This window comes from Macaca nemestrina, chromosome 11, assembly GCF_043159975.1.
Source record: "Macaca nemestrina isolate mMacNem1 chromosome 11, mMacNem.hap1, whole genome shotgun sequence".
Taxonomy (NCBI): Eukaryota; Metazoa; Chordata; class Mammalia; order Primates; family Cercopithecidae; genus Macaca; species Macaca nemestrina.
In genome coordinates, this window is record NC_092135.1 from 116116621 (window position 1) to 116144612 (window position 27992).

General features: G+C 50.1%; 1 protein-coding gene across 2 annotated transcripts; it reads left to right on the forward strand.

The window, feature by feature from the left end:
- Nucleotides 1-1005: 1005 nt before the first annotated feature.
- Nucleotides 1006-23919, forward strand: LOC105481201 (RUN and FYVE domain containing 4). 2 transcript variants are annotated; one of them, XM_024792661.2, is made up of 12 exons: nt 1006-1866; nt 1998-3160; nt 3277-3383; nt 4871-4996; nt 5276-5382; nt 5728-5871; nt 6294-6363; nt 7585-8232; nt 8916-9022; nt 16408-16554; nt 22564-22674; nt 23264-23919. In XM_024792661.2, the coding sequence occupies exons 2-12, from the start codon at nt 3115-3117 to the stop codon at nt 23364-23366; spliced, it is 1716 nt and encodes a 571-aa protein (XP_024648429.2). In that variant the 5' UTR covers nt 1006-1866; nt 1998-3114; the 3' UTR covers nt 23367-23919. The 2 variants fall into 2 exon arrangements, with proteins under 2 accessions (XP_024648429.2, XP_011738883.2); XM_011740581.2 differs by lacking the exons at nt 5276-5382; nt 6294-6363 and having other exon boundaries at nt 1998-2075; nt 2965-3160.
- Nucleotides 23920-27992: the final 4073 nt, after the last annotated feature.

Here is a 27992-nt window from a genome sequence, read left to right on the forward strand (position 1 = left end):
GCACAGAGAAGGCAGGGGTGAGAGGCCAGCTGTCCCCACCATCCTGGGGCAGTTCTTGTTCCAGTGGCCCCCCACCCTCCTAACTCCAGAGTCCTCTAAATCAAGGGACACCCCCAGAGCTGCCCTTTGGTCCAGCTCAAGGAAGATTAACCCTTTCCCTACCTTGCCCCAGCACTCCAGGCCTGCCCCTCTTGGGTGGCTCCTAAACCAACCTCGCCCAAGCTATTTGCCCTTCTAGGAGTCAGGTCCTATATCACCCTCTTCCCAAGGGCACAAGAGACCCAGGGGAGCCCTCCACCCAACTGGAGGACCCTTCACCTGGTCCTGGTCCTGGTCCTGCCTCCCCCTGGGCTCCTCCTACCTTGTAGCACTTCCCAAGCGGACTGGCACTGTCCTGGGCTGGCTGCTTACCTGTGTCAGGTGCCCTGGGCTCTGCCAACCACCAGCTCCCGACTCAGGGTGTCCTCCCTCACCCATTCCTGCAGCTTCTACCTGAAGCAGTAGCTGCCTTCTCTCTGTGCCAGCTGAACACCATGGGCTCCCAGCACCCAGCCAGCATCCACGCCTGGGGACTCCCTCATGGCAAGTGACAAAGGGAGACCGGAGGACAGGGGGCCAAAGGAGGGCAGAGGGCTGAAGGAGGACAGGGGACTGGAGGAGGGCAGGGGACTGGAGGAGGGCAGAGGACTGGAGGACGGCAGGGGACTGGAGGAGGGCAGGGGACCGGAGGAGGGCAGGGGCCTAGAGAAGGGCAGAGGACTGGAGGGAGGCAGGGGGCTGGAGGAGGGCAGGGGGCTGGAGGACGGCAGGGGCAGGGACCCGGACAGGGCTTCAGACAGACTGAATTGGGAGGGCAAGAAAGAGACCAAGGGTGCAAAGTGAGACGCAGGGAACAGAGAAAGGGAAGGAATGAGGGAAAGACAGGGACAGGAGACAGGGACGTGATACAGGAGACAGAGATGGGGGCTGCAGCCTCTGCATGAGGGATATAGGAACAGAGGAGAGGGCAGACGGGCTGGGGCATCCCTTGTGCTGGTTTTTAGATGCGGTTCTTGGGGTCTGTGAAAACAGCCGTCCTCCCAGGCCCCTGCTCCTTTGCCCCAGTACTAGCCCCTGGAGCAGCCCAGCCTGCAGAAACGAGGACTCCGCATGGAAACATCCCAGCGTTAACAAGGCAGAGTACAGCCGCGGGGCGGGTAGGGGGGCCAGCCCACCTGGGAAACCTGCCTGGCCCATTACTGGGCACAGGATCTCACTGGTGGTCTCACATCCATCCTTTTGGGAATGGGACCAGGACTGGGGGGTCGGCACTGGTGACCAGCACTCACGGGGACCGCTCAGCTCACTGAGGTGGAGAGAGGAAGGAGGAGCGTGGTGGTAACCTCGCCCTCTCCTCCCCACCCTGGAGCGCCGCCTAACAGCCCAACCAAACAACACGGAAGAAACCACAGGAACAGCGGCTGCGGAGCTCCACGGCCTCCCTCTGCCCCCTGGTGGTGAGAAGGAAGAAAAGCAGGAGCAAGTGCTGAAAACGAAAAGGAAACTAGCAGCAGTCCCACTAACCACAATGGATCAGCCCTCATTTGGCCAACAGGTGACTCTACCCCAGGCCGGCCTGAGGACCCATTTCCCATCTCACCATTCTGCCCCAGTGCCCTGGATCCTGCCTCTACCACTTCTTCCCTGCAGCGTCTTCGGTTCCCCCACCGCTGTGAGCCAGGTTCCCCCTCCAGGCTGCTGGGCTGAGACTGAGTCACTTCTTCCCAGGCTGTAAATCCTGGGACAGCTCTGCAAGGCACCGTCACTAGGGACGGACTCAGGCAGCAGAGCCGCGCTCTCGTACCCCAGCCAGCCAGGCTCTCCTGGGTGAGTAGCAGGGGGACCCTGGAATTTACGGGGACAGAAGGGGAGTGATACCAGGAGCCAGGGAAGATAAATGCGTGGCAGAGAGGAGGGAGAGGAGGAGACACATGTAGCCGTTCATGGATTTCACACAGGATCTGGGCTGGAAGAAGCTGCCGAGACCATCAGTCCAATCCTTGGTCTACAGGTGGGGAAACTGAGGCTCAAGGAAGGTGAGTGATTTGCCCGAGATCACACAGTGAGTGCGTAGCCAGGCCAGGATGGAGACCCAGGTCTCTGGACTCCTGACCCCATCCTCCCTAAATCCCATGTCCCACCCACCTCCCTCATTTACCTCCGTTTCCCTTTCCCCTCCCCTCCACTGTGTCCCACTGCTGTACCACTGCCACCCCACCCCAAACTCCAGCAGCCACAGCCTGGGAGGCAGGACACCTGGGTTTTCCACTCCATACCTGGTCTTGACTAGGATCTCAGAATAAGGTCACCAGCTGTCAGGGCCACAATGTCCCTCTCTGGGCCCCAGGACCCATCGAGAGGAGAAGAGGATGAGATCCCCCTGGAGAGAAAAGCAGTATTAAAACCAGGCGCCCTGCTCCGCACACACACGCAGCATCTGCTCAGCCCCAGCCCTGGGGCCATGCTTTACTTCTGCACCCTCTCCTCAAAGAACACACATTTTCCACTCAGCTGGGGCCCAGGAAACAATGAGTGGGCGTCTCGAGGAGGATGAGTACCTGGGCAAGGCTGAGGACACCCCATGGAGGAGGGGACACCCCCAGCCTAGTGTCCACATAGCATGAGCGTTCACGGGGTCACTTACACCAAGTCAGGACCCACAGCACAGGCCCTATGGGCACACAGACCTGAGTTCAAATCCTGGGTACCTCTGTGATGTTGAATAAAAGACTTACCCTCTCCAACTCCCTGTTTGTCCTGGTCTGAAATGGAGTTAATAACCTCCAGGATCATGTGGGGATTGAATGGGGCAAGGGCATCAAGTGTTAGTACAGTGTCACCCAGGGACTGCTCAATCGGTGGAGACCACACCATCATCTTCACACGCTGGCCTACAAGACAGTGCTGGGATTTTCCCCCCACTAGGTAACTTGCTGTGTCACCCGAGATAAGTCACTTCCCCTCTATAGTCTCTGCGTACTGCTTTATGTAAGGAGAGAGCTGGGCAGTGAGGCCAAGGGTCTTTCCTGGGCTCACAGTCCAAGTCGGAAGGAATCACATCATTTTCAAGTACCCATGGCAGAAGAGGCAGCCATCCTCAAGATCACCAAAGACCTAAGAGGTGAGTGTGTCCTGAGAGATGTTCTGGGACTGAGTCGCGGGAGAAGTCAGGGTCTGGGAGCCCCTCCCTCAGGGGCCTCGCTACTCGATGCCTGACGCCTGCCATCCTCCCTGCAGCTGCCGTCTCTGCCATCCTCCAGGGCTATGGGGATGGGCAGGGGCCAGTGACGGATACCAGTGCCGAGCTGTACAGACTCTGCGGCTGCCTGGAGCTGCTGCTACAGGTGGGACCTTCTCCTCCCCCTCCCCATCCTTCTCCCCAGACCCAGACAACTGGCAGGACATTCCTGGAAAACAAGGGAGGAGCCACAGTCCCATTCCTTACCATGCACTATGCCATTTCCCTCTCCCTCCTGACACCTGACCTCACTCTTGGAGGCTGTCACTGCAGCCTGAGAAGCGAGGTGAGGCAAAGTGGGGCTGGAAGGGACCTGGGCCTTGGGGCGGGACACAGACCTGGGGGTAGCCACCACTGTTTAAAGCTTCAGAGGCATGGATGTCCTAGGACTGGCCCTTCCTGCTGCTACTCAGAGCCCCAACTATGACCAGCACCAGCTTTTATTGAACACTTGCTATGTGTCAGGCTTTGGCCTCTATATGCCTGGCTTTGTGCAATCCTCACTCTCACCCTCTGAGTTGCTTGATGTCCACCCCCCAACACCCCAACACACACCTTCCTACTTCTCTGACTTCATCTCTTGCCAGCCTGCCACTCATCTGCTGCACTCTAGCTCCCCTGGCCTCTTGGATCTTCCTGGAGCACACCAGGCATGCTCCTGCCTCGGGGCCTTTGCACGTGCTCTCCCCTCTACCTAAAATGCTCTTCCACTGGAATGCACAGCACACTTTCTCAGCTCCTTCAAGCTAGAAGGCTTTTCTTTTTTTGTTTGGGTTTTTGTTTTTTTGTTTTTTGTTTTTTTTTTTGAGATGGAGTCTCGCTCTGTCCCCCAGGCTGGAGTGCAGTGGCGCCATCTCAGCTCACTGCAAGCTCCGCCTCCCGGGTTCACACCATTCTCCTGCCTTAGCCTCCCGAGTAGCTGGGACTACAGGCACCCGCCACCTCGCCTGGCTAGTTTTTTGTATTTTTTTAGTAGAGACGGGGTTTCACCGTGTTAGCCAGGATGGTCTCCATCTCCTGACCTCATGATCCGCCCGTCTCGACCTCCCAAAGTGCTGGGATTACAGGCTTGAGCCACCGCGCCTGGTGCTAGAAGGCTTTTCTGGACACCCTAGATTTTCAACACACCTGCCACACACACCACGCACCACACATACACCCACCACATTTTCCATTCTCTTTCCTGCTTTATTTTTTTCTCCGTAGCAGTCATCACTATCTAACATACTCGATGCTTTACTTATCTCATCTGTTTGTTGTCTTAACTCTCCTGTCGAGATGTAAGCTCCATGAAGTCAATTTGTTCATAGCTGTATCCCCAGAACATAGAACAGGGCCTGGAACATAGTCAGTGCTCAATAAGGACCTCTGAATGAATGAATGAATGAATGAATGAATGAGAACACTGAGGCTCAGGGAGGTCAAACACCTTGCTCATGGTCACACAGCCAGTAAGGACAGGGCTCGGTCCGGATGCCGGGTGTGTCTGCAGGAGCCCTCTCTTCCAGCAGGTGTCCCCTCAGCACGCTAGAATGCAGGGTGTGTTCTAGGGGGAAGCATTTCTACACTTTCTTTGCCTCATTTTGGTTCTAGTTTGACCAGAAAGAGCAGAAGAGCTTCCTGGGGCCTCGGAAGGATTACTGGGACTTTCTCTGCACTGCCCTACGACGGCAGCGGGTGGACATGGAGCCAATCCACTTTGTCCGTTCCCAGGACAAGGTATCCAGGGCCAGGCAGCAAGAAAGCTGACAGGGTGGGGGTGGACATAGGCCTGCTCCTTCTCCCACATCCTGCTCTACCGACCATAGACCGCTCACTTGCTCCGCATGTCTCCTAAACCCTGCCCGCAGCACCCCTCCAGACACCCTTTTCCTCCCATGGCCTCAGGTCCCCCCACACCCTTCCCATTGCCCAGCACTTCCAGTCCCCTCCCTCTGTGTTTCCTGGGCACCCTCTGTCCTAATACCACCCCCCCTTCTGCCCCTGTGCACTCTGCAGTTGAAGACCCCTCTGGGGAAAGGCCGTGCCTTCATCCGCTTCTGCCTGGCCCGTGGGCAGCTGGCTGAGGCCCTGCAGCTCTGCCTCCTAAACCCAGAGCTCACCAGGTGGGGCTGCTGGGACATCCTCCTGCCAATGCCATCTGAGCCACTTTCCCTCCTTTGTAAAAGAGGCCTCCTTCACCCCCCATGGATGGCTTTCTATCAAGGACCGTTACGATAAGAGTCATGAAGGAAAAATTAAGGGAGAAAAGGCAGAGGGAGGTTGGAACCCAGGAGTCCTGGCAGCATCAGGGTTCTTGGGCCTCCTGCTCCTGAAGGGCCACGACTCTGCCTGGGGACCAGCCTCATGACGGTGTTGAGGTTGAGCTGGGGTGGGGGTGGTTGGGGTCGAGGGAAATAGCCCCAGGGTCAAAGGCCAAAGGTTCTGATCACTGATCACTGTTAACACAGGGAATGGTATGGACCCCGGAGCCCTCTGCTCTGCCCAGAACGCCAAGAAGACATCCTGGACTCTCTCTATGCTCTCAATGGGGTGGCCTTCGAATTGGACCTCCAGCAGCCAGACCTGGATGGAGCCTGGCCCATGTTCTCAGAGTGAGTGGGTGCGGCCAGGAGGGAAGTTTCTTTTGACACCTGATCCCATGGCCACCAAGGGTCCCAGGCGAGCCCCAAGCCCTCGGCCCCCAGCCCCGTCTGTCTCTGCCTCCTTTTGCTCCATGACTTTGGATCCTTCTAGACTTCGATGTTCCCAGTGCAAATTCATGGCATAATGCAGCCTAGAATACGCACTCACTAACGACTTCCTGGGTGGTTGAGGTGGCGGGCTGGAGGATGAATGGATAGCAGGATGCTGGGAGGGAAATGAAGGCAGGATGGGATGCATGAGGGTGGGTGGGCAGGAAGGGGGAAGTGTCATGGGATGAATGGGCGAGTGGAAAGATGGGATACCCTCCATCTGAGGGCCAAGCCCACCACCGAAGAGAAGCCCAGGGTCCCCCTGCCTCTTTCACTTTCAGGTCACGCTGCTCCAGTTCCACCCAAACCCAGGGAAGGAGACCCAGAAAAACCAAAGATGCCCCAAAGAAGGTGCCGCTGCCTATGCCCCGCCTTCACTCTGAGTTGCCTCTTCCCCATCTCCTTGGCGTCCCAGTTTGCGTAGTAACTGAGCTTCCCCCTCTGAGTGTACAGAGAGCCCTGACCCAACTGGACAGACAGAGCAAGAGGCCAGTGTGTGGAGCAGGGGCCTGGGGAGAAGCAGAGGAGGAGAGGGCTCCCGTTCCTGGGGTGGGGACACTGGGAGAGAAAGGGAACTCTAGCACCCTCTGCCGGAGCCACTGGGCCCAGAGGAGGAGAAAGTTCCAAGGGGGGCAGGCCACTGAAAGCTTCAGGAAACAGATGAGAGAGATGCCCTCTGCTGAGTCCCCTGCACTGGACAATAGACAAACAACTCAGTTCAGTTCAAGAAGCGACTAAAGACCCAGGTTGCCTGGTCGAATTCCAGCCCCACCCCTTACAAACTATGGTTCTTGAACAAGTTACTTGTCCTGCCCCATAGGGATATTGTGAGGATGAACTGAGGCAACTCACATCCAGCACTGCACAGGGCTCCTGGCTACACGCTCCCCTCATGGCACCGTGTGATCACCTTCATTGTTGTTATCATCATCCCACAAGCACATTTTGCACCCCCACCAGCTTCCAGGCACTGGGTACAGATACTATTAGTTCTCTGGTCTGAAAAGTTCAGGGTCTCTTCTTGGAGACAGATCATAAAGAAAAGCATTGCAATATATGAGTTCAGTGTAAGTGACACAGAAATGAACAGAGGAACATGGGAGCACAGAGAAGGCTTCTTGAGAAGTTGCTCTTAGCTGAGTGTTGGTCTAGTCAAGATTTCATCACAACCCTAAAACCGGATATTATTATTCCCATTTTGCAGATGAAAAAACTGAAACACAAAGTGTAGTTCAGGGCGAAGAATTAAAGGAAAGGGGTGGGTGGAACTTAGGGGGAGCCAGATCAATACCCAAGACCCAGGTGCAGAAAGGAGAAGGATGCGGACAGGAGAAAGGGAGAGAAGGACATCAGGATGTACTGCTGTCCCTCACCAGACCAAAGCATGGCGCTCAGATCACCTGGGTGTTGCTAAAAGTCAGATTTGGGGTTTGATAAATCAAAGTTTCCAGTGAGAGGACCTGGTACCTATCTATTTAGCAAGCCCATTAGATCAGCACTGTGGCCTCTCCCACGCACCAGGTCAGTGAATTGGTGCTGAGAGGGATGACTGGTTTGGGGTCCTCTCCACAGATCCCAGCTGCATATGGAAGGCCCGAAAATGTCCAGATTGAGGACTCACACACCAATCAAGCTGCCTGTCTGCAAGATGCACCCAGTGGACAGCAGCTGGCAGGGCTGCCCAGGTCCCAGCAGCAAAGGCATCTTCCTTTCTTTTTGGAAAAGAAGGGGGGAAATTCCAGGAGACATAGGTACCCCCAGAGTATGTGGGAACCAGAAGAAGAGGAGCTTCAACTAGACCAGGAGGAAGGAACCCCATGGATTGAGATGTTCCTGGGGAACTCAACACCCAGCACCCAGGGACAGGGGAAGGGGGCTATGGACACTCAGAAGGAGGTGATAGGGATGGAGGCTGAGGGCACAGGGGTTCTGCTGGGTGCAGAGGGTCAGAGAACAACAGAGGAGACTCATGAAAAGGAACCAGAGTGGAGTCATGTCCAGAGGCTGCTGATGCCCAGCCCCAGAGGGACCATAGCGGGAACAGTATCAGGGAGCAGGCAGGGATCGGGGGACTCTAGCATCCTGGGGGAGCCCTGGGTCCTTCAGGGACTCACAACAAAGGAAGACTCTACCATGGAGAATCCACAAGTGCAAACAGAAGTTACCCTTGTGGCCAGAAGGGAGGAGCAAGCCGAGGTGTCCCTACAGGACGAGATCAAGGTGAGAACAGTTGAGCTCCATACCTGGTTATTCTCCCCTCTCTGACCTGGCCCACAGATGAGGGTCTGAAATGGTAGCCTGGGACCATTCCCTCCCATGGATCAATTTTTATTGGCCCACTCAGGATTATTATTTGGGAATGCCTTTGAAAGCCATGCATTCTTCAGGTCACCACAGTCCCCACATCTCCCTATTGCCTCACGCTAGACCCACTTTATTCGGCAATACTTCTTACCCAGCCCCAGTAGCATTGGAGTTTGAGATCCCTTCCCAACAGTTCTTCCAGGCAGTCACTTCCTCACCAGTTCCATATCCTCATGATGGTAGGTCTCGTCCCCAAATCTAAGTTCTACTGTTGCAGAGCCCACCTAGTTGCTCCTGTGGTAGATGCTTCTCCTGGAGGTCACTCAAGATTGTCACCAAGCCTTCCTTCAGCTTCCACCCAGGAACTTGCAAGTTTCTGAGTTTACAACTTCCACCCTTCAGTGAAGGAAGAAACAGTGGCCCAGCCTCACCCAGAAGTAAGGCCTAGGACAGAGTCAGGCATCACAGCTCCCAGCACTGTCCCCAGCCCTGCCAGGGCATGGCCTGGGATCTCTCGGGAATGTTGTTCAGGTCAGCCCCGGTGTTGGGGTCTCTGTCCTTCTCCTTCAGCCTCCTCCTCCCCTCCTTCCAATCCCCAGAGCCTCAGACTTGGGCTCCGGAAGGCCGAGGAGCAGGCCCAGCACCAGGAGCAGCTGCTGAGGAAGCAGGAGGGGGAGTTGCAGGCACTTCGGGAGCAGCTCAGCAGGTAACCTTGGCAACCAACAGCACAGAGCACCGGGAGGTGCTCCCTGAGTCCTGCTGTCAGTCACGGTCAAGTCAGTGAGGTCTTGTGAGAACCTCCTGTGTACCACATCCTGGGCTGGGCACACCTTTGGGATCTGAGGCCTGTAGGGCATTGCTCCTGATCCCAGGGCTCCACCCTCCCTCCCCTGTGCATCCCTTTCTCATAGGCCTCCCAGAGCAGCCCCAGGAGAGGCCCCACCTCCTGGCCTGCTTCCCTCCCACCCTCACCCCTGCCTCCCTCTGCTGCCTCCCCTGGGCAGCTCCTCTCTCTTTTCCACCCTCTGCCTCCCTACTCCACTGGGCTTCTTTCCCGCATCTCTTTCTGTCTCCCTCTTTTACTCGGTTTCTTTGTGTCTCATTTGCTTTTTCCTGTTACGCCACCTCTCACCCTCACATAATCATAGCTATCATTTACTGAGCATTTACTATGTCCTGGGCCCTGCTGTAGGTGTTTCTGCATAATACCCTTATGAGATGAGTTCTACAGAACCCCCATTTTATAGAGGAGGAAGCTGAAGCTCAAAGATGCTGCACAATTCACCCACCATTGGCTAGTTAGCAGGGGAGCTGAGATTCAAAGCCTGCGGCTGACTCCAGAATCAGTGAGCTCAGACGCCTGGCTCAGGCAGCATGTCAGGTGCCTGCACTTCAGTCTCTCCGTTTCTCTTGCTCAGTGTCTCTCACCATCCAGTGTCTTCATCTTCCGTCATCACATTGACCTCAGGGGCCCACAGCATGCTGTCTGTCTCTACCATGCCCCTCAGTCCTCAGTCTCTCAGGTCTCAGTTTCTCTCTCTCTCTCTTTTTGTAGAGACAAGGTCTTACTACATGGCGCAGACTGGCCTCAGATTCCTAGGCTCAAGCTTCAGCCTTCCAAAGTGCTAGGGTTATAGGCATGAGCCAGCACACCCAGCCCATAATTTATTTTTTAAAGTCTCTTCTCCCTGCAGAGATCTTCCGTGGCCTGAATCAGCCTCTCTGTGTCTCTCTCCCGTGGTCTCCGGGTGCCTCGGTCTGCCCACCTGCCCCTGTCTCTCCCTCCCACATGGCTAACACCTGCCCCAGGTCCAACAGACACCAGTCAGACTCCAGCAGGGCCTGAGTAGCTGTGATTCAGCCTGAATCACTGGGAAGCCTGCTGACTCTCTGCTTCGCAGGGGAGAGAGGCCCAGGAGCCCAGAAATCAACCCAAAAGGGCCCCTCGGGCTCCTCCCACTCCACACTCAGCTGAGCCCACAGTGTGGTCAGCAAAGGTTTCCATGATTCAGGGCCCAAATGACCATGGGGGTTCTGCCCACACGAGAGTCTTCAAGGGATCAAGACAAGCTAGGAGGAGCAGCTGGGAGGTTGTAGAGATACGGCCTGGCCCTGGCTGCTCCCTTTGCTGGGGGCCCTGTCTCACAGACCACAGTGCTCCGGCCACCTGTCACTCATCATTCAGTCATTCCACAAACACTCTGTGCACCCACTCTGAGCCAGGCCTGTCCTAGGTACGGGAAATCCTCTCACAGACAAAACAGGCCAAACACCTGCCTTCGTGGAGCTCGCATTCTAGTGGGTGAAGCAATAAATGTGATTAGCAAGTGAAGTACCTAGGATGTCAGATTGGAATAAGTTATAAGAAGAAGACATAAAGCAGACAAGAGGAACGGGACGTGTTGGTGTGGTATTTTACATTTTAATAAGGTAACATGGCCAGGGAAGACCTCCCTGAAAAGGTGACATTGATCTAAAGACCTGAAGGAAGTGAGGATCGAGCCCTTTGACTATTCGGTAGAATGTTCCAGGCCGCGGGGACAGCAAAAACAAAGGCCCTGATGGGGGACGGGCAGGTAAGCTTCTAGGAACATCAAGGACGCCTTCCGGGCCCCAGTAGAGTGAAGGAGGGAGAGGATGTGGGAAAAGGTCAGGTGAGCCAAGGAGGCAGGTTAGAGAGAGTCTGCGAGGTCATCGGAAGGGCCTTGACTTTGACTCAGAGGAAGATGGGAGCCACTGAGGGCTCAGAGCAGGAGAGGGACTTGACTTTTTTTAATGTCAAAAAGATGTTTATATGCTTTTTCAAATGCTTAACAATTAAATGGTTTTTAGTATATTCAAGAGTTATGCATCCACCACCTCAATCAATTTCAGAACCTTTCCATCTCCCCAAAGAGAAACCCTGTACCCATTAGCAGCCACTCCTCATTCCTTTCCCGGCTCTAGGCAACGCCAGTCCACTTCCTCTATAGATCAGCCTGTTAGAGGCTGACATGTTTTTTGTTGGTGGTGGTTTTGTGGTTTTGTTTTTGTTTTTGTTTTTGAGACAGAGTTTCGCTCTTGCTGCCTAGGCTGGAGTGCAGGGATGCCATCTCGGCTCACCACAACCTCTGCCTCCTGGGTTCAAGTGATTCTCCTGCCTCAACCTCCTGAGTAGCTGGGATTACAGACGCCCGCAACCATAGCCAGCTAATTTTTTTGTATTTTTAGTAGAGATGGGGTTTCGTCATGTTGGCCAGGCTGGACTCAAACTCCTGACTTCAGGTGATCCACCCACCTTGGCCTCCCAAAGTGTAGAGATTACAGGCATGAGCCACGGTGGCTGGCTTCATGTGTGTTTTAAAGGCCCCTTGGAGTTGGCCTGTTAGCAGGCAAGCTGAACACAGAGAGTCCAGTGAGGACCCTACCGCGCAAGGGAGAGTGGGGGTGCTCAGACTGGGCTGGCAGCATGGAGCAAGGAGAAGCTGCTGGGCTTTGGATGAAGTGTGAAGTAGAACTTCCTGAGGAATTGGATATGCGGTCTGAAAGAAAGACAGAAGTTGAGAATGACTCTGAGCTTTTCGACCTGATCAGCTGGAAAGCTAGAGTCACTGTTAACTGAAGCATGCGGGCTGTGGGAGGGCAGGTTTGTGGGGAAAGTCAGAGCTCGGTTTTGAACATGTTATGTTTGAGACACCTGTTAGACATGTTAGACAAGGACCGCTGGACAAGCAACTGAGTGTGGAACTCAGGAGGGAAGTGTGGGCTGGGAGATCGATCCTGGAGTCCTCAGAGTAAGGATGGTGAGTAAAGCTGATCCTGAGGCTCAGAAGAGGATGTGCTACCCTGATGCCTGGGACCCAGGGAGCTAAGGACAAAGCTCACTCCCAAGAAAGGAGCCCATGGGCATCAAGCTGGCGATGAGTTCCTCAACACAGAGAATAGAAGTGCTGAGGGACCCGTTCATTCCATGGACATTTATTATGCTTCCACAGTGGCCATGAGCAGGTGTGGTGAACAAACCTGGCCCAGCCTGCTCTAGAAGACCTGGGACAGATAAACAGATAGCAATCCAATGGCAAACAGATAAACAGATAGCAATCCAATGGCAGGCAGGTAAACAGATCCAATGGCCATTGGATAGATGCTAGGGAAACAAAGGCAGGGAAGGGCGCAGACAAAGACAGGATAGTCATTCAGACTGGGGGCCAGGAAGTCCTCTCTGAGGTGACGTTTGAGCAGAAGCCCCAACCACATGAGAGACTGGACTGTTCAAATATTAGTGAGAAGTGCTGTGGCCAGAGGAATGGCCAGAAGACATGCGTTTGTGGACAGGCAGGCCAAATGCATACGGGGTATGGCTGAGCAGAGGAGAGAGGGGCAGAGCCGGAGGCAGGGGCCTCAAAGGCAGAGTGAGGCGCTGGAATTCTTCTTTGTGCTACCAGAGGCTGGGGCAGGGTTTAGAGCAGGGACGTTTCTCCGTCTGACTTCTGTATTTAAAGGCTCACTCAGGCTGTGGTATGGAGGACAGTGGAAGGGTGGTAGAAGTCCCACGCAGAGCACAGACTGGGGGCAGAGGTGAGCCACAGCCGACCTGAAGGCGGCAGGCCCAGGGCAGGCCCTTGGGACTGTGAAAATGGACTTTGGGCTGAGACGTGGAGCTTCCAACACCCACCTCACAGCTTTCTGGCTGTGGGCCCCTGGGGACAGTGGCCTGCCCTCTCTGGGTCTCAGGTCCCTGATTTGCAAAACGAGACGGTGGGATGGCTAAGGTTCCTCCTCCCAGCTCAGATGCTCGTGACGCAATCTTTCCAAGCAGGTGGGTGTCCTCTGCGCTGGGAGTAAGACCTCAAGCAAAAGAAATTAGGACAAGCATCAGCTGAAGAGGTCCTCAGGATGGGGAACTAGGCAGATGTCACATGTCCCCCCAACCCCTGCACAGCAGCACTGAGCTCCTTTGAGGCCTGCCAGACTCCATCAGCATCCTTCCCTCCCTCCCTCCCACCTGCTGCCCACTTGGCACTGGTGCCAGAAATCACTGGTGATCAGGGCTTTACCTGGATGAAGGTGTAGGGAGGCAAAAGAGTTTTGATCTGGGCTGGTCTGTGTCCAGATTTCTGCTCCCTCCACTCATCAAGCTGTGTGACCCTGGGCAAGTGTCACCCCCTCTCTGAGGTTCTACTCTTCTCTCTTGTAAAATGAGGATTATATTATCTGTCTCTTAAAATTGTGAAAACTAAATGAATGGGGCCATAAAACACTAAGCTTGGGCCTGGCATATAGTAAGTGCTCAGTAAACTAATTCCCCTTCCATGTCCCCTCATGTGCTAGAAGTATCCATCACTCCCTGATTAAAATACTTCAGGGCTCCCCATTTCACTGAGATTAACATCCACTTTTCCTGGGCCACTGGCAGACAGCTCAGGTCCTGCCCACCTCCCCACTCCTCTCCTGCCTTCCCAGCCCCCCACTGCCCTTTGTGGCAGCCCAGAATCATTCGTCTTTCAGTTCCTCAAACAAGCTCAGCTCTTTCCAACTTGCAGACCTTTGCATGTGCCCACGCCTGGCTCTACATTGCTGATTTTTCATCTTCTAGTTCAGCTTCCATTTCACCTTGTCTGAGGAGCCTCTCCAAGAGCCTTCCGTGGTCTCTGTCTTAGCCTCTCCTTTGTCTCTGTCGTAGCACTTAGTTTAGTTATTTTACGAGTCTATCATTTATTTTACCCCTGCCGCAAACACTGTAAGATCCATAGGCTCTGCTTTATTCCTGGCACCTAAACATCCCCTGGCACACAGTAGGTGCTAAGTAAGTGTTCTCTCCCACCCAAGAGACACATGCACACACCACGGTGATCACATTAAGGGCCCAGGATCACAGGGCAAGTAAACTGGCTCGGGAAAATTAAAGTCAGCAGCTAAGAAATGAGATGCCAAAAGACTAGAATGTTCATTAAAATTAAAAACATGGCCCTGCTCCGTGCCTGAGCACCAGAACACTCTTGGGGTTGCAGTGACTGAACTCTGGAATGTCAGTGGCTGGGCTGCTAACAGTTTGATGTCATGGCCCACCCAACTTTCTTCCCTGCAACATGCTAAAAGGGGGTGTTTTAAAATTGCATGTTCAATTCATTGTCAAGCCTCTTGCAAGCCTCTTCCACTCAAACACGCTCAAGCCCCAGGACACACACCGGCACAGACACGTACATGCACCCTGAGCACCGGGACTCTCACCCGTGCCATCTGCCATTGCAACGCCCTCCCAGCTGAGCCAGGGGCCTCCCAACTGAGCCAGAGGCTGGGCCCTGGGACCAGGTCTTTTTTATTTCCAGTCCAGTGGTCTTCTTGGAACTTTTCAGAAAACCACTACAGACAAAAAGAAAAACCAAGAGTGGAACTGAGACGCTACCAAGCCCAAAACTAAAACAAATTTAGGAAAGCCATATTTTTACTATTTCTTTTTAATTGAAAAGACAATGTAACATAACTTTTTAAAAAATATTTTAAAGCAAAAAATTGCTCTAAATCCTTCACTGTTCCCCTTCCACACACAATTATTTCCAGCTGGGCACCGACCATCCAGCCTGGGTTCCCAGGTATTTGCCTTCCCTCCAGAGAGCAGCCATGATAGTGAACACACCTTTCAAGAAAGTTACATTTTAAATGGAAATGTTTGAAAACAAAGCCGGGAGGAGGAAATGTTGGCTCATCCCCTCCCTCTAAAGGAACACTCAGGGCAGGGCCCTGTTTTCATTTCTCTAAATAGTTGGTGAGGAGTCAGTTCGTAGGTGTCAGGCAACACACAGTGTGCAGTTCAGTGTGTGGTGTGTGCATTGTATGTATGTGTGTAAACGCACACACATTGTGTGCATGTTGAGTTGTGTGTCTGCCTTATGGATGTCTGTTGTATGTGTTGTGCAAGTGTGTGTTTATATGTTGTGTTGTTTGTGTTCTGTTTATGTGTGTGGTGTGTGCATTATGTATGTGTTGTGTGTATTGTATTGTGTGTGCGTTATATATGTTGTGATATGTGGTGTGTCGTGGTGTGTGTATGTATTGTATTATATGTATAAATTATATGCGTGTAGCGTTGTGTGTCTTCTGTGTTGTGTATATGTGTTCTGTTATACCTTGTGTGTATTAGGGCGTGTGTTGTGTTGTAGATGTGTGTGCTATGTGTTGTGTATATGCTGTGTTGCATTTTGTGTTGTATTGCATGTGTTGTGTGCTGTGTTGTGTGTGCATGTTATGCATGTGCATTGTGTTGTGTGATTGTGATTGTGTGGTGTGTACAATGTGTTGTTACGTGTGCATTATGAATGTGTATGTAGTGTGCTGTGTCTGTGTATGCTGTGTAGTATGTGTTATATGTGTGTTGTGCATATATGTTGTGTTTGTGTGTTGTGTTATGTGTATGGGTTACATGTGTGTTGTGCATATATTGAGTTGTGTGTATGTGTTATATTGTGTGTTGTGTATTTGTTGCATTGTCTATATGTGTTGTGTGTGTGCCGTGTGTTGTATTGTGTGTGTTATGATATATAGGGGTTGTTGTGTTGTGTGTATTGTCTTGTGTGTATATGTTGTGTGTGTTGTGTATATGTGTTCTGTTGGGTGTTGTATCTGTTGTTATGTGTGGTATTGTGTGAGTACATTGTGTGTGTTGTATTGTGTTTTGTGTTGTGTATATGTGTTGTGTTTTTGTGTGAATGCTGTTATGCGTATGGGCTACATTTGTGTTGTGTATATGTTGAGTTGTGTGTATGTGTTATATTGTGTGTTGTCATTGTGTTGTGTATATGCATTGTGTGTATGTGTTGTGTGTAGTATTGTGTGTGTTACAATGTGTGGGGGTTGTGTGTGTTGTGTGTATTGTATATAGGTGTTCTGTTGGGTGTTATGTCTCTTGTGTTATATTGTATTATGTGTGTGCATTTTGTGTGTGGTGTGGTGTGTATTGTTGTGTGTGTGTGTGTGTGTATGTGTGTGGACTTCAGCTACTGGGGGCATCACCAGTGTCTCCCATGGGCTCCCTATCCGGCAGAGGCCCAGCCTAGCTCAGGCACAAAGGCTGAGTTTTGCCCCCTGAGAACTTAGTCTTCCTTCTGCACCCAGGTGTCAGGAAGAGAGAGCCGAGCTGCAGGCACAGCTGGAGCAGAAGCAACAGGAGGCTGAGAGGCGGGACGCCATGTACCAGGAGGAGCTTGGAGGGCAGCGGGACTTGGTCCAGGCCATGAAGAGGCGGGTGTTGGAACTGATCCAGTAAGGACGGGGACAGTGGGAAAGGGGAGACAGATGGGGGAACGGTAAGGAATGTGGAGCCCGGAGCATGAGAATTCTACTCCACTCACAGCTCCCAAGCAGGGTTCTAGAACTTTTACATATGCTAACTCTTCTGTTTCTTTTAGCCACTCCCTGCTGTTATCCCCATTTTACAGAAAAGGAAACTGAGGGTCAGAAATAAGACAGACTTGGCCGGGTGCAGTGGCTCACACCTGTAATCCCAGTACTTTGGAAGGCCGAGGTGGGCGGATCATGAGGTCGGGTGTTCAAGACCAACCTAGCCAATGCAGTGCAATGCAGTGAAACCACATCTATACTAAAAATACAAAAATTAGCCGGGCATGGTGGCGCGTGCCTGTAGTCCCAGCTACTTGGGAGGTTGAGGCAAGAGAATCACTTGAGCCCAGAAGGCAGAAGTTGCAGTGAGCCAAGATCACACCACTGCACTCCAGCCTGGGGAACAGAGCGAGACTCCATTTAAAAAAAAAAAAAAAGGCAGACTTGGTCACCTAGGACACATAGCATATTAATTGTATAGAGTCCCCTGACAATAATGCACACCACCACCCGGACCCACTCCCACATACACACACCTACTGAGGTTAGGGAGGAAAAAAGAACCATGGGTTGAGAAGGAATTGGGAGAAGGAGGAAAAAGACACCAGGGAGAACCCAGAGGTGATCACGTGTCCTACACCTACCTGCCCACGGGACTTCGTCAGGCCCTGGGCCTGTGGACCTGCCCTGGGTCAGCTGTCCTAGGTTCCAGAGGCTGGGCTCACCAGGGTCAGCTCCAAACCACTAAGCTCACTGAGAGACAGGGAAGATGCGGAAAGCATAATTCCTGCCCTTTAGTTGGGTAGAGAGTTCACATACATATGTTATCCTCTCATACAGTTCAGGAAACAGGAGACCAGTGGACTCAGGTTCCATTAAAATTGGAAGGTTGCTAAGGGGTCTTTTTTTTTTTTTTTTTAACAGAGTCTAGCTCTGTCACCCAGGCTGGAGTGCAGTGGCGCCATCTCAGCTCACTGCAACCTCTACCTCCCGGATTCAAGTGATTCTCCTGCCTCAGCCTTCCAAGTAGCTGGGACTACAGGTGCGTGCCACCATGCTGGGCTAATTTTTGTATTTTTGGTAGAGAAAGGATTTCACCATGTTGGTCAGGCTGGTCTTGAACTCCTGACCTCAATCAATCCACCCAGCTCGGCCTCCCAAAGTGCTAGGATTTCAGGTGAGGGGTCATTTAGAACTAAATCCTCTTACACAATATCCAAATGGTATTAAGGGTGAGAAAAAGGAGACATCAACTTGGAAAGGACAAACAATAATTTAAGGAATAGTTCCTCCAAAGGATTTACTGTCAATTTGGAGGAAGAGAGATATAAAAAGTGAAGTATTGACCTCATGAAATAATTTAAGATAGCCAACAATAAAAGACATATATACGTGATTGTTAAAGAAAACTAGAAAATTAAATGGAACATGGCCGGGTGCAGTGCCTCACAGGCCTGTAATCCCAGCACTTTAGGAGGGCAAGGTGGGTGAATCACCTGAGTTCATGAGTTTGAGACCAGCCTGACCAACATGGTGAAACCCTGTCTCTACTAAAAATATAAAAATTAATTGGGCGTGTTAGCGGGCACCTGTAATCCCTGCTACTCAGGAGGCTGAGGCAAGAGAATCACTTGAACCCAGGAGGCGGAGGTTGCAGTGAGCCGAGATCATGCCACTGCACTCCAGCCTGAGCGACAAGAGTGAAACTCCATCTCAAAAAAAAAAAAAGAAAGAAAGAAAATTAAATGGAACATGTAATAGAAAACAAAAAGTATATATCCCCCAAAGTGTTGGGATTAGGGTTAGCATTAGAACTCAGCACTGAGCATATTGGTAGCAGGATCAAAAAGGGAAAGACAGAGTGACTAAATCTCACTTCCCATCCAAAGAAAATATACTAGTTCATCAGCACTAGTTTCCCAGTGCAAAGGTGATTAATCACAGGTTCTCAGGCAGGAAACATTAAACTATGTAATACAATGTCCCTGGCAGAAGCTTATGGAAAATACAACCCTAAGCAAAAAACGAAAAGAAAAAGGAAAAAAAATAGCCACCAAGGTTGACTTCTGCGTCAGGATGGTGGACTGCCCACATCTTATCTATTCTCCATCCTGAAATTTCTCTAAAATGACTATAAAAGACTAAAACCTAAAACGGAGAGAAAAGTGGAGGAGCTAACCACAGAGGAGAGATTTCAACTAATTTCCAGAAGCTGGAAAATGGATGGAGAAGTGGATACTGTGTGAAGCCCAAGTTTTTTGTAGGACCCAGAGATCCCAGAGCCACAGATGGCAGAAGTGAGATGAGAGATAAAGTCATTAGAAAGAACAGTCCATACCTGCTGCCTTCTGCCTGCCTCCCCACATGCAAAATATCCAGCACTCAGGGGCGTATCTCCCAAGCAAACGACCAAAAGATCCTTCACTAAAGGAATTTAAGTGCCCCAAATAAAAGACCAGTTTGTCCTGGCATTTGGGTGTCTGGTTGTAGCAGGTAGCTCCCTGCCCAGTCCCCACTAAAGGGAAGCCACTAGTCAACCATTCCTGTCCACTATTCAGAGCTCTAAACAGCTTTTATTGCCTCTTTCTTACACATAAAATGACAACCAAGGATCCCCAGATATTTGAGGAGAGTCTAGAACATAAAGGGAAGAGATGAAGATAAACAAAGGAAAAAGATCCATCTTCCATGAAACAGGATGCTATAAAAAGCATCTGTCAAAAGAGAAACATTCTTGGAAATTAAAAATTAAATTAAAATTATGATCACTGAATTTTTCTCAATTCACTAAAATGATTAGAAGAGAAAGATGAGGCAGCCTCTTAGAAAGTAGAGTAAAAAGCATAGAGAGATGGGAGTCAGGAGAGAAATAACTAAACATACAGATAATCAGTCTCTGAATTCCAATGTCCTTTCTAACTGTGAGGAGAGAAACAAATGAAACATAGCAAAAATTAAGATGTGAGAGAATTCCCCAGCTCTGATGGACACAGATCTTCAGATTTGAAGATTTCACTGAGCAAAGAATTGACAAACAAAACAAAGCCCACAGATACATCATTATGAAATTTCAGTAAAACAGATAAGGAGAATGTCCTAAGATTGTCTAGAAAAAAAAGACAGATCACCTATAAAAGAAGTAGAAATCATGTAAACAGTCTATGGTGCAATTCTTTTTAAGTTCTGAGAAAAACTGACTTTTGCCCTAGAATCTTGTTTCCAGACAAACCATGAATGAAGTGGGGGAGGTGGTGGAGTAAAGACATTTTCACATAGACAGATTTCAGAAAATTTACCTCCCACATAGCCTTTCATAGGAAGTTAGTTGAGGATGTGCTCCAGAAAAACAAGGAAGTAAGCCAAGAAAGGAGAAGATGTGGAATTCAGGAAAAAAAAAATTGCTTTAGCCTAGGAGAGAAGAAAAGGGAATTCCCAAGATGACAAGTGGGCAGCAAGCCCAGGGAGCAGTCAGTCCAGACTGTAGCAGAAGGACCAAGGACGCAGGAGGAAGGTATCTGGGGAGAAAGGGAATCAAGAGAACACCTGAAATGATGAAGAATTGGGAGGAAAATAATATGTTAAAGGCAAGTAATGCAAGGAAAAAAGAAAGGCAATTAAAAACTCCCAGAAAACCAAAAGCCTTCCAAGAAGGAAAATGTTATAGAAGGTATCTTAGCTTGTTGGGAAGAAATATGTATATATATTATCTAATAATGTAAATATTATTCATTAATTTTTTCAATGTTAGAATCAACTTAAAAGCAAAGCACAGAAAGCAATTATGTAATTATAGAAACAGAGCGTAAATGCTACCACCTTAACAATATTATGTATAGAATAGAATCCAATAGAATGTTCTATAAAGGTTGTATATTTATGCTGTCCAGTATGGTAGCTGGTAGTCACATGTAGAGATGAAGCACTTGAAATATTGAGCTGGTGCAACTAAGGAACTAAAGTTTTTATTTTATGTATTAATATTTTAATTAAATTAAATGTAAATAGCCACATGTGGGGTAGTGGCTACCATTCTGGATGCTGTGAGAACAGATGGCAAGTTAGAAAGTGGAGGAAAGAGGTGAGTTGAAAGGAAGAGATGCTGGCATCATCATATTACAGAACAGGAGTCATAAGGATACTACCTATAGTTAGTAGATGAAGAAATAAATATGTGAGTATATTCTGTAAAAATTACAATGGTAGCCTGGGCACGGTGGCTCATGTCTGTCATCCCAGCACTTTGGAAGGCCAAGGCTGAGGTCAGGAGTTTGAGACCAGCCTGGCCAACATGCTGAAACCCCATCTCTACTAAAAATATAAAAACTAGCCAGGCATGGTGGCACATGCCTGTAATCCCAGCTACTTGGGAGGCTAAGGCAGGAGAATCACTTGAACCCAGGAGGCGGAGGTTGCAGTTAGCCAAAATCATGCCACAGCACTCTAGCCTGGGTGACAGAGAAAGACTCTGTCTCAAAAAAAAAAAGAAAAAAATTACAATAGTAGCCAATGGAGGAACTAAAAACAGGAATATAACTATGTGAGGATGGTGAGTTAGTGAGGATGGTAATAAATAAGCTAAATCCTCTGATACCAAAGGACGGAGCTCTATAGAGAATGTTCTCTATTGGTAAACAAAGAAGGAGATAAAGGAGCATATTACTTAAATATGGAAGCAATTTCAAGGAGAGAAAGCAAAACGATGTCAGAAATGGTTTGCCACTGAGAACGAGAGAGGGAGGTGTTTTGATATGAGCACTTTTGTATGATTTTATTTTTAAATCACGTGTATGTATTATTTTGATACAAATTTAAAAGAACCCTTCTTCCTAAATATCCTTTCAAAAGGGAGTGAAGGCAGGGCATGGTGGTTCATGCCTGTAATCCCAACACTTTAGGAGGTTGAGGCAGGGTTCAAGACCAGTCTGGGCAACATGTCGAAACCCCAGCTCTACAAAAAATTAGCCAGGCACACACCTATAGTCCCAGCTACTTGGAAGGCTAAAGTGTAAGGATCACCTGAGCCCGGGAGGTCAAGGCTGCAGTGAGCTGTGATCATGCTACTGAACTCCAGCCTGGGCAACAGAGTTAGATGCTCTCGCAAAAAAAAAAAAAAAAAAAAAAAATGGCAGTGAAATCAGTTTTGCAAGGGCATACACGTAAATAAATACCAAGGCAGTTTGTACTAAGTGCCAGATAAGAGACAGTAGGCAACATGTGCTGTAAGTGTCTGGAGCAAGAAACCCCAGGGGCCTCTGTGATCAGGGAGCACTCCTTTGTGCTTAAATAATGGATCCTTAAATCATGGGTCAAGGTTATTTTGGGCGAAGAGGAGGCCAGGTGTCAGACGCATTCTGATCTCTTGTATGTGTCTCTCACTGTCTCTTCACTTCTCTCTGTCTTTCTCTGGCCCCTGTGTCTCTTTCTCTATCTCTCCATCTGTCTCCGTATCTGTCTCTTCCCCTCTGTCTCCATTTTCTCTGTCTCTGTGTCTATTTCTCTGTGTGTGTCTCTCTCCCTCTATATATCTCTCAACTTCTCTATGTCACTCTCTGTCTCTCCAATCCTCTGGCTTCCTCTCTCTCTCTCTCTCTCTCTCTTTCTCTCTCTCTCTCTCTGTCTCTCTCTCCCTCTTTCCCCTTCTCTCTGCCCCCCTCTCTCTGAGTAACCATCTTTCTCTGTCCATCTTTGTATCCCCCTCCATTGCTGTGTCTCTGTCTTTCTGCGTCTCTGCTCTTGTTTCTGTCCCTGTCTCTGAATCTCTTTTTATTTCTCTGTGTGTCCATGTGATTCCCTCCATCACCCTCTCTGTCTCTCTCTTCCTGTCTGTGTGATTCCCTCTGTTCCTCTCTGTCTCTCTGTCTGAGTCATTTCCCATTTCTGTCTTTTGATCTCTGTCTCTGTCTATGTCTCCCCACCTTCATCCCCCATCAGAGAGAAGGACCGCCTGTGGCAGAGGCTCCAGCATCTTTCTTCCATGGCCTCTGGGTGCTGTGTGGCCTGTAGCAAGATCTTTGGCCGATTGTCCCGGCGGTATCCATGCAGGTAAAGGGAAGGGCACAGATTCCTCCCTCTGGGACAGCCCAGTTTCCACCAGCTGACAGCCCCCACCCACCCCAGGGAAGGGAGGGACACAGCAACTGGGTGTTTATAAAAGGCCACTTACAGCTGGCCACTCATTCTACCACATCTGACTTCCAACACTAAGCAGAGCCACGAAGGAGAAGAGCAGAAGGGTCAGATAAGGAGTGGGGTCCGGGGGGCAGGATTGGGTCCCCCTCCAAGAACTGACCAAGAAATGGGCCTCTCATCTGGAAGGGAGCGTCTGTACAGTGTAAGCTGCTCCCCCTCCTTCGTCTGTGGGCACAGTACTAGGACCAGCCTTGAGAGAGAGGAAAGTGAGCCACCAGGAGAAGCTGCCATGTGAAGGTGGAGGCTCTGGAGGGGTCAGGCATCAGGACACCCTTCAGGAGAGGGGAGACCTCTTGAGACAGACCAAGGGCATTCCACTGGGAGATGAGAAACAGATGTCTCAGGTGGACCTGAAGATGCTGGAACTCCATGACCTCAGCGCCCACTTGGGGAAGTGCCAGCTGCAGAGGCCACCCCAGGCTTCCCTGCCTCTGCCTTCCAGGCTCTGCGGAGGCCTGCTCTGCCACGCTTGCTCTGCAGATTACAAGAAGAGAGATCGCTGCTGCCCACCCTGTGCCCAGGGAGGAGAAGCCCAGGTCACCTGACCAAGACCAGCCCACGACTGGCCTCCCACCCGCTTGCCCATCCCACTCAATCCACTCCCTGCCCGTAGCTCTTCCCAGCCCTCTTGTTTGTCCAGTCCAAATTCTAGACATTGGAGATCTAAGGCACCAGCACTTCTGTGGACAGAGTAGGGTGTAGGGAGTGGTTCCAGCCCTGCAGCTACCACAAGGAGCCAGGTGACTTTGGCGAAGCCCTCAGTGCTCAGGGCTTCTTCTCTAACGTTAGGAGTCGGGCCCCATCCTCTCTAAAGTCCCTCTGGGATCAGCAAATCCATGACTGTAGATAAGACGCCAGCAGCCCTGACATTTCTCCTCCACACTCCCCACTCACCCAGCACTGGTGCCCACCCTTCCTGATTCACTAGAAGTGAAGCCTGCACTGTCTTGGGCTCTCCCGCAGCTTCTTGTCTAGAGTCAGCTTCAGGGATCTGTGTTTGTATTGCTGTGTTTCTTTTTATGTTTAACAGTTTTACTGAAGTACTACTGATGCATGATAAACATGACAGAGTGTACAATTTGATGAGTTTTGATTTTAATAAACGCCAGTGAACCATCTTCATAAACATATCTATCCACCCCAAAGTTTCCTTGTGCCCCTCTGTGGCCTCCCTCCCTTGCTTTCCCTCCATACCTAGGCAAACACTGATCTGCTTTCAGTCACCACAGGCTAATGTATATTTTCTAGAATTTTATGTAAGTGAAATCATACAGTACGCCCTCTTTATTGCCTGCCTTCTTCTGCTCAGCTTCATGATGTTGAGATTCCTGCTTGTTGCCACATATATCAGGAACATATTTTATTTTCGAGTGGTGTCCGCCATATGGATATGCCACAATTTGTCTCTACATTCACTTGTGGATGGACATCTGAGTTGTTTCCAACTTGAGGCTATTACAAATAAGATTCACATGAGTCTCTGCTGACATACACTTGTTTGTCTTATGTTTCTCTTGTGTAGACATACACTTGTTTCTTTTACGTAAATACCTAGGAATGACATGAATGGGTCATTATGTTTAACTTTTTTTTTCTTTTTTTTTTTTTTTTTGAGACAGAGTCTCGCTCTGTAGCCCAGGCTGGAGTGCAGTGGTACGATCCTGACTCACTGCAAGCTCCGCCTCCCGGGTTCACGCCATTCTCTTGCCTCAGCCTCCCGAGTAGCTGGGACTACAGGTGCCTGCCACCATGCCCGGCTAATTGTTTGTGTTTTTAGTAGAGACGGGGTTTCACCGTGTTAGCCAGGATGGTCTCGATCTCCTGACCTCGTGATCTGCCTGCCTTGGCCTCCCAAAGTGCTGGGATTACAGGTGTGAGCCACCGCACCCGGCCATGTTTAACTTTTAAGGAACCGGCAACTATTGCCCAAAGAGGTTATACATTGGCCCTTCCCACCAGCGCTACGTGAGAGTTTCTGTTGCCCCCACCCCACTCCCGCCAGGACACCTGGGTTTGGAAGGCAGGAAAGAGGCACAGACACAGAACTTGGGCCTCTTTGTCCTTCCCCACCAACCACTATAGTTCTTGATTGATCTCAAGTTGAGAGCACCTGGAGGGAAGGGCTGAATCTAGGTGACTCTCTGTGCAGCGTTCATTTGGCCAGACTTTTGATAAGGACCATTGATGTGGACTATGTAGTAGTGTGGCATAAGATCACATCCCCTATATTGTCCAAGAAGGCTTATGAAAGGTGTAGGTCATTCACTCGGCACCTGATTGTGGTACTTCTGAGAATAACTGTTTCAGAAGAGGTGCAGACCACACTCTAGGATAAGGTGATTAGCTGCCCTACACAGTTCTAAGACACATTCTGTGGCCCCCAGCAGGCATTCACACTATCCTTATCTGCTCTGCCTTGCAGGCACTGCTAGAGCCTCCACAGCTGTTGGGCAATCCTGTGGCTCTGACCAGAGCTCTGGACAGCCTCTCGGGGTTAGGCTGCCCAGATTGCATCCCGTTACCTTCACATGGAGCAAGAGTTTTGCAAGAGTAGTTTCTGCCCTAGAGAGCTGGTGAGAACTTCTGCTTAGCAAACACAATAACAGGGCGAAGGGAGAAACTGGGGGGCTCCTGGAGCAAGCAGAGCAATAGAATTGCCACTACCCTAAAGAGCAGCAGTTCCTTTCTGGAAATGAGGCTTACTCACATGTCTTTACTAGGGCAGGGTTCTTACTATAGCAGAAGAAGTCATATTCTAGCAGGAACTCCAGCACAAAATTCAGACTTTCCTGATGAATTGATTGGATGTTCACGGGGTGGGGAGGGGGACTGGCTGAAGCCCGTTTCACAGAGCAAGGAGGCTGCTCCTGGAAGAGAACTCATCAGACGGGAATCAGGGGCCAGGACTCGGGGAGTTGGACCTTCTCCCACTGCTTGGGGTAAAGAAGAGCAATGCTGAAGACCAACATGTAGCTCAACACTGGCCCTGAAGAGTCTGCACCAAGTCCAATGGAGAGCAAAAGAGCTCCAAAAAGAAATCAGAAAAGTCTGTTAGACTTTGGGGACTCTCAAGCAGAGAGATCCACAAAAATCACCATAGACCTCCCAGAGCCTGGCACTGCAAGTGCACCCATCCTTCTTCAGTGGTGACTCTAGGGTGCATGTCCAGCAACTGCAAAGCCCAGAGAAGCTTGTGGGAGACACCCCAATAGACTCCCCCAAGTCCCTGAGGAGCGCATTACAGGGCTGAAGTCCAGCATGAACACATGGGCTCTGAGCCAGCGTGATCCAGGTTGTTGCTATTGATGTGACTTCATCTGTATTCATAGGCTGGGGATACCCTGGGTAATTGGGGCAACATAGTTATTTCTTTAAATTAGATGTCACTGGGATGCTCCAACATACATCAGTTTCCCCTACCTGTCAATTCATTCAGTGCTCAAAAAAAAAAATATGTTAAGCTTCTATGATATGCCAAACAATGATTGGTTTGGAGATACAAAGATAAAAATATATATGAAAGAACTGCTTTCAAGAACCTCACCGTGGGGGAAGGAGCAGCCAAATGGATGATGAATTATAAACCCTTGGCTACATTTGCAAGGCAAAAGGAGAGTTGGCCAAACCAAAAGAGTGGGAAAGAGCATCCCAGGGAAAAGGGAAACACATGCCAAGACCCCAGAGGAAACCAGAACAGCTCCTTGGGGGTTGAGGGGACTGTAAGTGGTTCCCTGTGGCTGGAGTTAAGTGTTCTGTATTGGGGGGTGGGGAGAGCCGGAAGTGACAGGGTTGGAGAAGTAACAGGAGTTAAATGGAGGGTGCCAGGTGACCGACTCAGGAGTCTGACTTTACCTGAGTGTAACCAGGGTCGTTGATAAATTTTAAGAGGAAAAGCAAGTGATCAAATTCACATATTAGGAAGCTCATTCTGGCAGTGGATTGGAGGGCGGGTTAAACGGGGAACTATTTGAGGTAGAAAACATTTAGGAGAGGAGGAGGGGGAGAGGAGGAAGAGGAGGATGAGGAGCAGCTAATAGAGCCAAGCATCATTCTAAGTGTTTATCAGTATAGACTCATTTAATCCACATAACAACCCCTTTGTAGGAGCTGCTCTCATTATACCCACTTCACAGATAATGAAACTGAGACCCAGTGATATTAAATCACTTGACCAAAGGTCCAGGACTAGGTAGGTGGATTCTAACTCACACAGCCCAGTCTAGAACTCACAACTATTGCATGACCATTGCCTTAGGTAAGGTGAGAGAGAATAAAGTGTTGCCTAACACTCTCAGTGAAGGTGGTGAGGAGGAGATAGTCAGGAGTGATGTTAAGGAGAGGAAGAGTGAGGAGCAGGTACATTTCTGGTTTGGCAGATGATTGAACGAGGAACCGTTCAGAAGAAAGACATGTCAAGAAATACAATGAGATTAGTTTTCTACATGTTGAATTTGCAACATCTGCGGGCCCTCAGGGAGATTTCAGGAGGTAATCGCATGTCAGAGTTTGGAGCTTAGGGGAGACACTGGTTAGGAGCAGTAGCTATCGGAGACCCTGGCACATGTTGGATGACAGTTGAAGCCATGAAAACCAGTGGACTCCCCAAGAGGGAGCAGGTAGAGTGAGAAGAGAAGAAAACCAAGGTAGAATCCTCAGGAACTTCAATATCTGAGGAATAAATTTAAAAATAGAGCAACAAACAAGACCAAGAGGGATCAAAGGGAATAGAGGAGAATAGGTCAGTGGGATTCAATGATATAGAGATCAAGTAAGACCTGAACAGTAACTGTCCACCATAAATGAAGTTGAAAATCATACAGCAGGCAGGAAGAAAATATCTTAACATAACTAACAAATATTCAAAACACAATATGCCCAAATTATATAAAGAGCTCCTACAAATCAATAACAAATTAACAATCTGAGGCTCAGCATGGTGGTTCATGCCTGTAATCCCCAGCACTTTGGGAGGGCGAGGTGGGTGGCCAGGGGTTTGAGACCAGCCTGGTCAACATGGTGTGAAACCCCATCTCTACTAAAATTACAAAAATTACCCAGGAGTGGTGGTGAACACCTGTAGTCCCAGCTACTCGGGAGGCTGACGCATGAGAATTGCTTGAACTTGGAAGGCAGAGGTTGCAGTGAGCCAAGATTGCACTCCAACCTGAGCA